The sequence below is a fragment of the Aulonocara sp. 'chitande type north' Nkhata Bay genome, linkage group LG12 (assembly GCF_057382095.1).
Source record: "Aulonocara sp. 'chitande type north' Nkhata Bay isolate Kocher_YH1m ecotype deep benthic linkage group LG12, A_spYH_male_GT1.1, whole genome shotgun sequence".
NCBI lineage: Eukaryota > Metazoa > Chordata > Actinopteri > Cichliformes > Cichlidae > Aulonocara > Aulonocara sp. 'chitande type north' Nkhata Bay.
In genome coordinates, this window is record NC_141355.1 from 4,805,770 (window position 1) to 4,818,532 (window position 12,763).

General features: G+C 38.9%; 2 protein-coding genes across 4 annotated transcripts; one reads left to right on the plus strand and one right to left on the minus strand.

The window, feature by feature from the left end:
• Positions 1–2,750: 2,750 nt before the first annotated feature.
• On the minus strand, positions 2,751–6,680 carry pop5 (POP5 homolog, ribonuclease P/MRP subunit). Of its 3 annotated transcripts, none has more exons than XM_086313285.1 (6): positions 6,563–6,680; positions 6,061–6,149; positions 5,842–5,984; positions 5,418–5,567; positions 3,566–3,649; positions 2,751–3,309 (listed from the first exon to the last, which is right to left on the minus strand). In XM_086313285.1, the coding sequence occupies exons 2-6, from the start codon at positions 6,078–6,080 to the stop codon at positions 3,200–3,202; spliced, it is 507 nt and encodes a 168-aa protein (XP_086169411.1). In that variant the 5' UTR covers positions 6,081–6,149; positions 6,563–6,680; the 3' UTR covers positions 2,751–3,199. The 3 variants fall into 3 exon arrangements, with proteins under 3 accessions (XP_086169411.1, XP_086169409.1, XP_086169408.1); XM_086313283.1 differs by having other exon boundaries at positions 6,469–6,679; XM_086313282.1 differs by having other exon boundaries at positions 6,061–6,678.
• unc119b (unc-119 lipid binding chaperone B) lies at positions 6,063–12,357 on the plus strand. The gene is made up of 5 exons (XM_086313281.1): positions 6,063–6,775; positions 9,204–9,317; positions 9,811–9,919; positions 10,013–10,185; positions 10,270–12,357. The coding sequence occupies exons 1-5, from the start codon at positions 6,541–6,543 to the stop codon at positions 10,380–10,382; spliced, it is 744 nt and encodes a 247-aa protein (XP_086169407.1). The 5' UTR covers positions 6,063–6,540; the 3' UTR covers positions 10,383–12,357.
• The last annotated feature ends 406 nt before the right edge of the window (positions 12,358–12,763 follow it).

Genomic DNA, 12,763 nt, shown 5'->3' on the forward strand with positions numbered 1-12,763 from the left:
AGATGATAAAGGATTCAGATAGTTTATTCATGTAGGCCCATATGACAGAGAATGTGCATCTTCTTTTTGTTTTCATATTTTCATTTATATTTAATTGTGTTGTGGTTTGCAGTGTTTTGTGTTGTTTCACTTTAAATTTGTTTAAAAGGAAAAAGCTGAAATTTTAAATAGTTAAAAGTTTAAAATGTGAATAGTTTGGTTTTGTATTATATGATTTATTTATTTATTACATTTTATGTGGAGTGAATAAATAAAATTATATTTACGGTGGCCCCTAGAGACAAAGCACGTAAAAACTCCGAAGCACGTACAAACTCCAAAACACGTACAAACCCCGAAGCACGTACAAAACACAACAGAAGTGCTCCAGGATGCTAGGCGCAGTGTTGAGCTTTTGTTACCTAGTGGCTACACAAGCCAGGAAGTACCAGCGACTGGATTCGGTGTGTGGTAGTAACAGGTAAATGAACTTTTTTTTTTTTTTTTATTTGAATATATATATGAGTGCTTGTGTATAAATACACAAACAATACACATATGCTTTCAATTGTGTAATTTAAGTGATCTAGGTAGCTCTGTTTTGGAAATTCAGTTAACGCTAGAAATGTGTTTTGGAGTTTGTACTTGCTTTGGAGTTTGTACGTGCTTTGTCTCTAGGGGCCACCATATATATTTATATATAAACATATATAAATAAAACCACAGGGTTTTTTTTACATTAGGAATTCATTTTGTGCACAATTTTATATTATTGTTAATAATAAATTAATTAAAGCAACAAAACAACCTGAAGATCCGGTTGGGAGCCAAAAGAGCCGGCTCTTTTTAGTGAGTTGAGCCAAAAGAGCCGGTTCTCAAAAAAAAGAGGGGGAAATCCCATCACTATTGTTTAGTAAAGAGGCCCGTGCGAGGGATCATGGGAGACGTAGTAATAACGTCCATGTCAGATTAGGATTAGTTTATTGGATTTGGGGTGATAAAATAAGTTTAGTATACTTTTGTTTTCTTCATACTTCGTGTTTTTTAAATAGTTTGTTTGTTTTGGGTTCTTTTTTTTTAATGGAGTCAGCTGGAGTAGCTGAGCCAGATGGTGTAAATAATTGGTGTTACCTTTATACTGGGCCTTGGTGCAGACCCTCAATTTAACTAGGGCCTCAAACTAGTCATAGCCTTTGTTTCTGCCCCTCTCCAAAAAAGTTAAATTTTAAAATGAAGACACATTAACCAAGTAAAATAAACCAGAACCCCAAAACATTACCCAAATGCCTGTCTGAAAAGTTTAGTTTAAGTGTTTAATGCCACAAAGTTTTGGCATTAAGATTTTCAATGTACAAAACCCTTCTAGTTTTCAGATGGGTACATGGGATCACAGGAAGACCTTGTCTACAAATCTAAGTATGCAGCTTGGATACTGCACAGGGGTAAAAGTGGGGGCCTCACCTCATAAGACCATAAATGTAGAAACTAAGATTTAGGAAACAATAAGTTAATTTTATAAGTCATGGTCAGTTTTGGAGTTGGATATTTAGCCCAGGCTTGTTCACTGGTTAATGACTTACCAGTTACAAGGCATTAGCCTAACAGCATGCTCCGTCCACAGTTTGCATTCAGCCCCAGCATTCGCTCTTCAAAACACTAAGATGACCTTTGCGCTGCTGAAATTGCAGCTACTAGAACACAGAACACACACCAAGAATACCTGTTCAGTCTAGTCTTCGTGTTTTCTTCATCAGGCAATGGAAACTTTTATTTTTAAATAGATCCAGTTTTAAGCTTCAGAGCTCTAACTTGCAGCCGTCACCTTCGAAATAAACAGCAGGGCAGAGAGCGTACTCAGGATCAAAATAATGAACTCAAATTAAAATGTTTAACCTCCTAAGACCTGAACTCTTCCACGACATGCATTTTTAATTTCTCTTTGATATTTGGGCTGCTTGGGACCTGATGAATGTAAAAACAACGAATTACCAGATTATTTTTTTTACCTAATTTTTGTTTCTAAGAAAAATGAGAGCCACATACGAGGATATTCGTTTAAAATTTCGATAGAACAGTAGCAGTATAATGTCCTCGTAAGTGGATATCAGGCCCTTGTAGAGCAAAATTGAGTATTTTGGTCTAAATAACCCAAAATGTGATGTCCACATATGTGGACGCCAGGTCCTAGGAGGTTAATCTACCTCTCTGTGCACTAAATTTCAAACCTAACAATTTTCTGCAGCATTAAGCTCATTGTTTTTGCAAGTCTTGTATTTTACTGTATTTTTCATGTTCTTTTACATTTTATCACTATTTTTCCCCCATCATCATCATCTGACCACATCTCTTTTTAGAATAGGCGGCGCTCACAGGGATCATTTTGTGCACCGTCACGACACATTGAATGCACCTTTTTGTTTAAGTTTGCACAGAGCCCGAGGCAGAAAACGCACCTTAACCTAGACAGCTGATAGCCATCATTGTGATACCCGATCTCTTCCACTGCGGTTTTTAGCTAATGCAAAGCATTGTGTTGAACTTTTGTAGTATATCTTTCTGGACGTCACTAACCAGTGGGTGATGTCATGATTTACATACAGCCTGCTGTATGTATCTGTATCCATAATTTTGTATACGTACTACAGAACATCTTTCTATATAATGAATGGTATATTCTTAATAAAATTATGAAAGTGCGTATTTGATTGCCTATATGACCCAGATGGTCTATGTGAGCATGTGAAGTACATGGAACAGCATCACAAACACTGTATCTTCAAACTATGGCTTTAATTTACAAATATGACAAAAAAGGAACCAATACAAATTAAACACACAAAATTAAATGTCTGACTCTTCAGAAGGAGAGCATAGTACTGTGTCGCACTGTGTAAATGCAGTTTTATTTAACTATCTAACTTATGATCATGTGATCAAACACATGACTTTGCTGATGAAAGACACTCAAGACAGTCCATCAGAGCACTCTGCAACCCAAAGTTATCCATGTAAACCGTCCCTCCAGTGCAGAGAATTATCTAAAGGAGGTGGAGGGGTTAAAAGTAACAAAAGCACTAAGAACCTGCTGCAAGGTATTCTTGCAGTTGTGAATCTATTTCTTCAAATGCTTCATACAGACTTCTCTTTCAGTCACAACAAAAAACAAGCACAACCAGGCATCCTACTTGAACCTGAGCACAGGCCCCAGCATGTAGTCAAGTCACTCCTCTTCTTCCTCTTCCTCCTCACTCTCTGAATCCTCTTCAAATGCTTCCTTGCTTTCTGTTAGGGAACAGCTTAGAATTGCTTTGCGAACCTGCCGTTTTTCTTCTGCAAATGAAACGAGGAGAACTCCGTCAAATTGCATTTTTTTTTGTTCATTTTGTGTTTGTTGTCCCAAGATCAAATGTTTGTTGTCTTCAGTGAACTACAAGATCTACAACTGAAGAGCTTGATCACATCCTATATGATTTAAGACAAAAGTTAAAATGTAGAACATTACAACTTTATGAGGATAATATTAGTGTAGTGTTAAGAAACACACTGACCAAAACTGCAAAATTTAGTGTTCAAATCAATTCTTTACCTTCGCTTTTACATTTAGGCAGCATTCGATGGAGCTGCTGGGTGTTGTATCGGATCAGAAACTTCTGACATGTTCTAATTGTCCCTGAAACAAACAAAAAACTCACCTTAAATTATATGTAGTTAAAATGTATGGTTCTGTGCAAAAGTCTTGAGCAACCCCTAATTTCTTTCTATTTTCCTTCCAAGGAGCCAGACCTCCTTATAATTGTTTAAAATCATCGTGAGCAATAATTTTCCAGGCTTTCTGAAGGTCTTTCAAAGTTTTTTGTTGTTGGCTTTTCTTGGTTGCTTTTTCACTTATTGTGAATTCAGTCTTTCTACCTGACCATTTTCAGAGCAATGCTTATTTGTTTCTTAACCCCGACTGATGATTCATTCAAGTATTTAAAAAAAAGCACTTGTGGTGGGGCGTTGTCTGCGGGGCCGTGCGGATGCACCTGCATGGTATCCGTAATCATGCCCGCCGAGTTTAAAACATGGGGAACTGGGGTTTGTTGTGAGTTTTTGTGGTGTGATGCATGTATGGCTGACAGCCGAGAGCTGCAGCTGGAATGAATAAAATGGCTCAAAACTGTGATCTCTGGACCCGCCGTGTCTCATTCACACCACAGCACTTAACTCAAGGTATTCACCAGTGGCGTACACATAAATGTTAACTTAGCAAAGAACCAGTTTTAAACTGTACATAATTTGCTTCCACTTCTTCTGTTTAATCTATGAAAAAATACCAACGATAACAATGTGACGGGTGGGAAATAGTATTTTTTCCACTAAGAGGACGATTCCTAAAGAGTTGTAAGATGGAAACTAGGTATATCTCAGCATGGTCTGCAGTCCATTGTTAAAAAACTGAGAGAACTGGGTGACAAAAAAAGGAAGTGGCACACCTAAAAGACTATCTACAGCAGATTAACTATCTGCTGTATATGAAAGTCATGTCCTTAAGAAATAGTAAAAAAAAAAATCCAGCAAAGACCTCACACAGAATCTGAAAGATGCATCTGAACCTTCAGCTGATGCACCTACTGTTCACTGCCTCATTAGAAATGATTTAAGTGGAAGAGTGGCTGTCAAGAAGCAGTTCTTAATGAAGGGAAACAACCAGAAGTCTGTCAACTTACACACGAACTGAAAGTCAGTGGCAACAGGTCTTATGGAGTGATGAATCAAACGTAGATTTTTTTCCCCCCAAACTGTCTCCAATAAGTACAGAGGAGGTTAGGAGAGGGGTACAACAGTGAGTGTCTACAGCCATCTGTAAAACATGATGGAGTCTATCTTGGTTTGTGGTGTGAGGGATCTTCTGAACACAGGAGATTAAGCATTAGATTTTGATAAACCATGCAATACCATCTGGAAAGTGTCTTCCTCGTGATCAACGATCTCAAACACATTGCCGGTGCAGTAAAAGCATACCTGGATTAAAACAAAACAAACAAAAAAAAAAAAACAAGTCATGGACTGACCTCCAGTCAACATCATTGAAGCAGTGTGGGATCACCTTGACAAAGAAAGGAAAAATAGGCAGCCAACAACCAAAGAACAGCTTTGGATGTGCATGAAGAAGCCTGGAGAACTATTCCTGAAGACTACTTAATGAAATGACAGATAGTTCAGACTGTGTTGAACAATAAAGGTGGTCAAACCCTGTATTGATTTTCAAACTCATTTGAATTGTACAAACTCTGTTTTTGCCCTATATGCAGTATTTAAATTTATGATTGCACACTTTTCAATAAATCAGTGTAACTATTTCAGATTTTTTGAAGAAACAATGAGTGGCTCAACACCTTTGCACAGTACTGTATGTATTTTTCATTCTGGAATATTAGTTTACAGTTTTTTCTTACCTCCTACATGCAAACAGTTTAGAAAGCAGGGAATTTTTTGCCCACGAGTTTCAATACTGGTAATGAAAGGCAATGCAGACCACAGGAGTTTGTAACACCTTTTGGGAAAACGTAGAAATACTATTCCAGTGTGAGCGTTCAGATATTTAACTAAAAGGGGGGAAAAGACAAAAAAATTAAAAGTCAAACGACATTCCAGCAACATTAGCACGATGTCAAGAAGAATGTCGTCACCCCAGAAGCCAAAGGGCTGGGACTATTATTATTTCGTTTAACTTTGCTTGACCAGCTTCCACAGGCAAACATTACGAACAGCTAAATACATTTTAAAATTTACTTTAGTGCTGATGCTTATTTGAACAACTTTCACTGGTATTTTCAAGTGTTGTCGCTTGATCCTTGGAAAGTATCTAAAACTTCTTACCACAAAATCTAATGCTACACATAGCGGCCCCATAGTCCCCATGTGTGCGGGCTACCGCTGCCTTCACTGCCACCATAATTGCTCGGTCGTCGAGCAGCAACAGCTGGCTCCTGTCCGACACGTTGACTTCGCATAGTAAATACCTGCGGTAGAATATGTAGCGTCAGAAACTAGGAGCACACACGCTAGAGGAAACAGTATACGAATGGCACGTTTTACCTCGTCTTCAGCCGCACCATCGCTGCTTTACTCTACTTCCGTCGGAACTTCCGTCAACAAAACTCGGACAAGCGCACTAGCGCCACACGCTGGAAAGATGTAATGTATATTCGACACTTACATGGGCCCAACAACACATCCGAACAAAAAAAATTAAAGGGTAATATATTTCAAAAGCGGAAGAACTGGTAGATAGGTGGCTTTCAGAAAAGATAAAACGGTCGTCAAATCAGATCACTCCAGTGTGTTAAAAGCTAAACAACGCAAGCAGCTCATAAGGAAACGGAAAGGCCCGGAAATTAAACCATTCACACCCCTGGGGTAACTATGGCAACCTCCATCGATCTTAGCCAATCACAACCTCGCGTTACCATCTCCCTAACACGTTTCACGCCATCTTGAGATTACCTCCTAGTTTGTTAAATCGCTCCCAAATTCATAGGCTCCGCTCCTCATTTCATTGTTGCCGCGCTGTCCGAAATGAACGGTTCCCGAAACAAACCTTTACAAACAGTCAGCAAGGGCCCGAAGGACGCAGACACCGGCACGGAGAGCAACCACAGGGACAGAAAGAGTGGCGGAGGAATGCTGAAGAAGCTGAAGTCGAGGCGCAGCCAAACGGAGAAGTGGCCTGTGGTCACAGAGGATGAACTCCGGGCTCTAGGAAGAGATATCACCCCGGACCATGTCCTCGGGCTCCGGGCTGTTACGGAAGGTAATGTTATGGCAACGTAAAGTTGCGCATTGCTGAAAGCGGCGAAATTTGATCGCCTAACTAGCTACGCACTATGCTAATTGTGGCTAACGTTAAGAAAAGAAGTTTGAGAGCAGTCGACCAAAGGGTACGTTTTCTAAATGTGTTCATAAGGTAAATACTACATGTGTTACTTTGGTGATTCTGCGAGCACGGGTTCATTGGGGGTTTTGGGGGTTTTGCAAGGGTGCAAGTAGGACTTTGAAGCCCCAAAGCGAGCATTGTTTAGGGCACCCCACGCTGGCTTGGGGAGGTCAAACAGCTAAAAGCCTATTATTATCTTAACAACTTGTTTTAGTAAGTGTGTTTGGCAGATACGTGTACTGTTGTGTTTCTTCTCATTTCTTCCCAATTGGAGGTGTAGTGACTAAACTTTTAGGTTTAGAATCTTCTACTCACCCACGTTTATTAAGTAAGTTATTATAAAGCACACAGTTTCGGTTCTGACACGGCTGTTAATGAGTTAATGATCAGTTGAACCTTTGTTTTGATTTTAGTTTATTATGTGTAAAGTATACACAAGTGGATGATTTCATATTAAGAAAACAAAAACAAAGTGGGAAGTGTAATTACAACACTTTGGCTTTATGTACAGTATGTAAAAACGATATGAAATAATCTTAAATTCTACATATAATGTAGATACTGTACCTGAACAGCAGTAGGTAGAAGTTTACGTTTCTCGGGCTGTACTCCTTTTTCACAAAAAGGAGAATCTTACTGAATACATTCAGCTTGGGTTTCCTGCCTTGATTTTTAAAAAAGAAAATTAAGACAAGGCTTCATTAGAACATAAGGAGACAACTCGATCTCTGGGAGGAGCATTTCCTATATTTATGCAGTTTGTTGTTTTGAACAAACTTGTGTAATTATGTATTGATGTGCTTTTTTTTTTGTTCGTCTGTGCAGTTGTTCCACACACTGTAATGCTGTGATATTTTACATTAGTCCTTACTACCGGCTTCCTAAACATAAGGATTCCTCTCCCAGGTCATGTCTTATTTGGAACAAATTCTGAATGTTATGGTGCCTGTTGTGTGTTCATCAATATAAAGGACCAACTTCCCACACAGTTATTTAATGAGTAATTCATTTGGATTGCTGGCTTCTTTCATTTTCTCCCCTAACCGTCATCACCTTCACCCATGTAGTAACCTGCTTGAACCCTATCCCATGGTTTGTCATCGGACACCCAGTTGACTACAGCTGCAGCTAGTGACTAATGTTGTTTTTTAGCTTTTTTCTCACCCAGACAACAATGACATTACTTCTGCTCTATCTCACTGCCATTGTTTGAACACTAGAACCTTTTTCTATAGCATTAGTCACCATTACTGAAGTTTGCAGGAGCCAGAAAAACAGATACTGAAAGCCTGACTGCTCCTTAAGTGCTGTCTCAGTTCTCTAAGTAAAGGTCAGTCTTTGTGCTCCAAACAGTTGTGTGACTTTCACAAAGTTGTTATATTGAGGTTTTTCAGTTGCGCAACCACATGTCGTTAACGTGTTCACTATTTTGGATGTGTGACAATCATGGTGACAATGCAGACTCCAGTCATGATGTGAAAAAATGGTATTCCCTGATCTGTTGCTGGAGGTTGGTGGTAGTATCTGATTAAGTAATTACTAAAGCCCCAGTCACACATACCAAGAGACTGATCATTGAGGCCTTGCAAGCAACGGTCGGGTTCTCTCTGAGCTGTAGTAAAACTGAAAAAAGTCCAATCCAAATTGCCTCCAGAGCCACATGCTTTTACTTTGAAATCCAATCGTCTCCATTTCCATTTGCGTCATACTTTTACTACTGCTTTGCTAGTAGTTTGCAAGTGTTTGCAGACAAATTTGAAAAACGTCAGGCAGCTATGACAGTCTGCTAGAAACCAAAGCAATCACTAGGAGGTTTTTGGTGCAGCACCTTCTTTGCATCGAATTTAGCAAACATAGCTTGTAATCACATCCAATGAGGTGGATAAATCTCTTAAAATGTGAACATGACATCAAATGAGAAACCTCAATACAGAAGAATTTAAATAAGGGGACCTCTATTTTCTAGTAGTTGTTTGCTAGTTGACGTCTAAGCTCACAAACGGTGATAACACCAATCTTAATTCTAGGCAATGAGAATGTGCTTTTTTTTTTTCTCATTAAATTTTTCACCAAATCTTGTCAATCAGCAATGAAATTAAATAACCATTCAAACTGTCACACATCAAAAACTATTTACATTTTTTTTCTCCAAAAGTCTGTTTACCCCACTCTGGAACAAGGCAAAAGTTAACATCAGTGTTACTAAACACGATCACTTTGACTGCAGAGGGTTAAACTCCCTCACGTTTACTGCATAAGTTGATTGTCTTGGCTTAACTTGCTTTTTTTCCCTTCCACATTCCAGACTATCTTTGCAGACCTGAAGATAATATCTACAACATTGACTTCACACGTTTCAAAATCAGAGATCTTGAGACAGGAACAGTGCTCTTTGAAATCGCCAAACCTCCTAACAGCGGTAAGTGATACACTCAAAATTTGCCTGCATGTTACCAAGCTTAAAATTGTTTAAAAATATAGAACACACCTGAATGAATAACAGAAATGATCATACATCCATGCAAACATGTTAAAGCTGTTTAGTTATCATGCATTTAAAAAGATGAATTGTCACCAAGCACGAGAGCTGCAGCCCAGCTGTGTATTGGTATCCTTACTTTTATCTCAAATGTAAATCTATCAAAACACATGAAGTCTAAAAAGAAGGACCCACGATTAAGCACTATTGCTTCCCCTTTTCACTAGTAACGCATCCTCTGCATGTATTTAGATTTTTGTTTGTTTCTTTAAATGCCGATTTGATTTGACGCCACCATCTCAAACTGTGCTCATTCAGTTGTATCAGAGCCTTTTGATGGATGATCATAACTTGAAAAGAGACACCCTATGTATATTTCAAGCACTACAGTAAAGCATGTATGCCAGTCAGCTGAATTAGTCTTCTGTGTCAGGACCCGTGGAGAGTGAAGAGGAGGGTGGCGATCCAGACACCAGTGCGGGGCGTTTTGTCAGATACCAGTTTACACCAGCCTTCCTAAAACTCCGCACGGTTGGTGCGACGTGAGTAAATGGACTACAACAGTGTGACTGCATCACGATCAGCCTCGGGTGTCTATTTAGTTTCTTAATTTGTCTCTTTTCCCCTCTCTGCAGAGTGGAGTTCACAGTGGGTGACCGCCCCATTAACAGCTTCCGTATGATTGAGCGGCATTACTTTCAGGGACGCCTTCTGAAGAATTTCGACTTTGACTTCGGTTTTTGCATTCCTAACAGCTGCAACACATGTGAACACATTTACGAGTTCCCGCAGCTTCCTGACGACCTCAGTAAGTTCTGCTCCTTTTTGTTCATATTACCAGATCTGTATATCTTTATTTCTTAATTGATGGTGTGCTCTTCTCCTTTTCTAGTTCGTCAAATGGTGGCACACCCTTATGAGACCAGATCAGACAGTTTCTACTTTGTGGATAATAAACTCATCATGCACAACAAAGCAGACTATGCCTACAATGGTGGTCTGTAATACCTGAAGGGGGGGCGTGTTTAAAAAGGATGCAGTAGCTCCCAGGAGACCGATTTTCTGGATTGTGCCCCTCAATAAATGGGGCAGAGACAGAAGTATTCACTCTTTATCGGAATAAAGCACCATAGTTTAAAAAAAGGAACAGAAGCAGGAAAAAACCCAACCATATCTGCCTTCATATGAAATCATGGATCAATTCATCAGTACCGAACAGAGCTCAGTTTCTGGGAGTCCGAGAGAATGTTTAATTCAGTATTTCGCTGTTATATCTGACTGAAACCTTTCTGTTCTCCTTTTGGATTGTCATACATGTGTAATGTAACTGCTTGAACACTTTTGCCTTAATTTCCTGCTGTCTCTGCTGGAAAGGGACAGTTTTGAGTAACACATCTATAGTGGTAACGTCTGTAGACTACGTTAGTTTTTCATTTAATTACTGATGTAATAAGTTTGTTTATTTTTGAGCTGAACTACCTTTTGCAAGTGACAATTGTGTTTCCTTTATGGAAAAACAAGCATTATGTAGGTGTTTCGGTCTTGTTTTATCAATAGATGTAGCATTAGTATTTGTTTGATTCTTCCTCAGATGTGAGTTGAGAGCAGTTGCTACTGTTTGTCAGATATTTAAGCTTGGTGTCCGTTTTATGAAGTACAAGATGACCAGTTTCTTCTTTGGTAGAATATCCCTTAATTCGAAAATGGTCTTCTCCCTTTTCCTGTTTTGTTTTTGTTTGTTTGTTGTTGTTTTTTTAAATAATTCCAGGTGTGATGTTCATTCTGCTACAATCGGTTAGATTGTTATAACAAAAGTTTTCCCATGTCTTTGTTCTATGAAAACTGTGGGATAGATCTAGTTACTAGACTTTAAATGTTTTTCTTTTATGTGCCGTCCATGTTTAGAAGTGTTTTTCTGCCTTCTTTGTACAATTGCATAGTTCTTTCATCCTTTGTTTATTTGTCACAGCAGTGCTGTGAATCCCACTCTTTAGCAGCGTTTGGCCAAACATGTGGTATACCTATTGAACTGTTAGTACGCTCTTCTCCTTTGAGATTGCCTTCTCAGTTTACTAATGAAATACCACAGTAGCACACAACTTGACAGTACAGAGGGAGGTAACTTGGTAGTTGGATCTATTTTTAATGAGGCACTGGGGTAGATGCAGTCATTGACCTGTTTGACCGATGATACTGGTGACTGTGCAAATTTTAACCCATCTGTATACAAATGTCTTTTTCAAATTTTACAGCAGTTTTCCAGTGTGCACAATTTCATGTGATGCCAGTCCTGCTAGAAGGAATACCTTACTTACTGTGATGCTCTGAATTGCATTATGCTGAAAAGTTGTCTGTAATTTATTCAAAACGGCAGCAGTTAAGAGTTTGAAATTGGGCTCCACTTGCAGAGTGATTTCCAGGTGAAACGTGGATTTCTCTTCATAGTTGGGTTTTGTTTGAATTTATGTTACTGAAATGAAAACCTGCAAGGCAGGAGATAGTAATGAAACCTTGCAAATGGTTGTTTAAAGTGTATTTGTTAATTTGCATTTCAGTCATGCATACACACATCAGGACTTCTTCCTACTGTACTGTTATTGACTCTATGTGCCTTGAATCCAGTTTTTTTTTTTTTTCACCTTTAATGTGCAGAAGTCTCCTTTTCTTGTCCACTCGTGGCAGAAAGCTGAAGGGATGTAAAATTGCCTCCTGATGTTCTTTGTCTGTATTCTTGTAGCATTACCTTCTATAAAACAGGATGATTACAGTGAGGAAGAGTCAGTGACAACATATTATGCAGTCCGTTAATACCCACAACAAATGGGATATCACATTAGGCACCCTTTTGTCAACTGTGCCCTTCTCTTTTTTTCCTATGTTGGACTCTGTCACCTGCTGCATGGTCACCAGTTTTTATATTGGCTAATTTTGCTAATGTTCATCTTATCCAATTTGTTGTAAATAAATAAAAAAATGGGTGAATGAATGCGATGGAAAGTACTTTATTTACCCTATGTTTTGGAAATTCTTTAAAATTAATATTTTATTAATATCTGACAGATGTCTCTGTGCCAGGCAGATGTATTGTGTTACAAGAGATCATAACATGTGGTGGGAAAGTTTAACTGTTTCTGTCCTCTTGGCAGTAGAGCTGAATCAGTCTGTTAGAGAAAGTGCCCGTGCTCCAGTTGGGCAGATGCTAAGCCCATCACCATCTCTCTGGTTTTATTCACATTCAGGAGACAGTTCCTTCCAGATCACTCTATGAAATCATCAAGTAGTGCTCTGTACTACTCCCCCCCTGCTGCCATCACTACTAGAGCTAAACACTGCACAGTCTTTGTAGGTGGCATCACAGGGTTGTACTGAAAGTCTGAAATATGAGC

Coding starts and splice junctions, on each gene's coding strand:
- unc119b (XM_086313281.1), top strand. CDS start 6,541: ATGAACGGTTCCCGAAACAAACCTTTACAAACAGTCAGCAAGGGCCCG. Junction 6,776..9,203: donor GCTCCGGGCTGTTACGGAAG/GTAATGTTATGG, acceptor TCCACATTCCAG/ACTATCTTTGCAGACCTGAA. Junction 9,920..10,012: donor CTCCGCACGGTTGGTGCGAC/GTGAGTAAATGG, acceptor CCCTCTCTGCAG/AGTGGAGTTCACAGTGGGTG.
- pop5 (XM_086313285.1), bottom strand. CDS start 6,080: ATGGTGCGGCTGAAGACGAG. Junction 5,985..6,060: donor ATGGTGCGGCTGAAGACGAG/GTAAAACGTGCC, acceptor ATTCTACCGCAG/GTATTTACTATGCGAAGTCA. Junction 5,568..5,841: donor GTGTAGCATTAGATTTTGTG/GTAAGAAGTTTT, acceptor CCCCCCTTTTAG/TTAAATATCTGAACGCTCAC.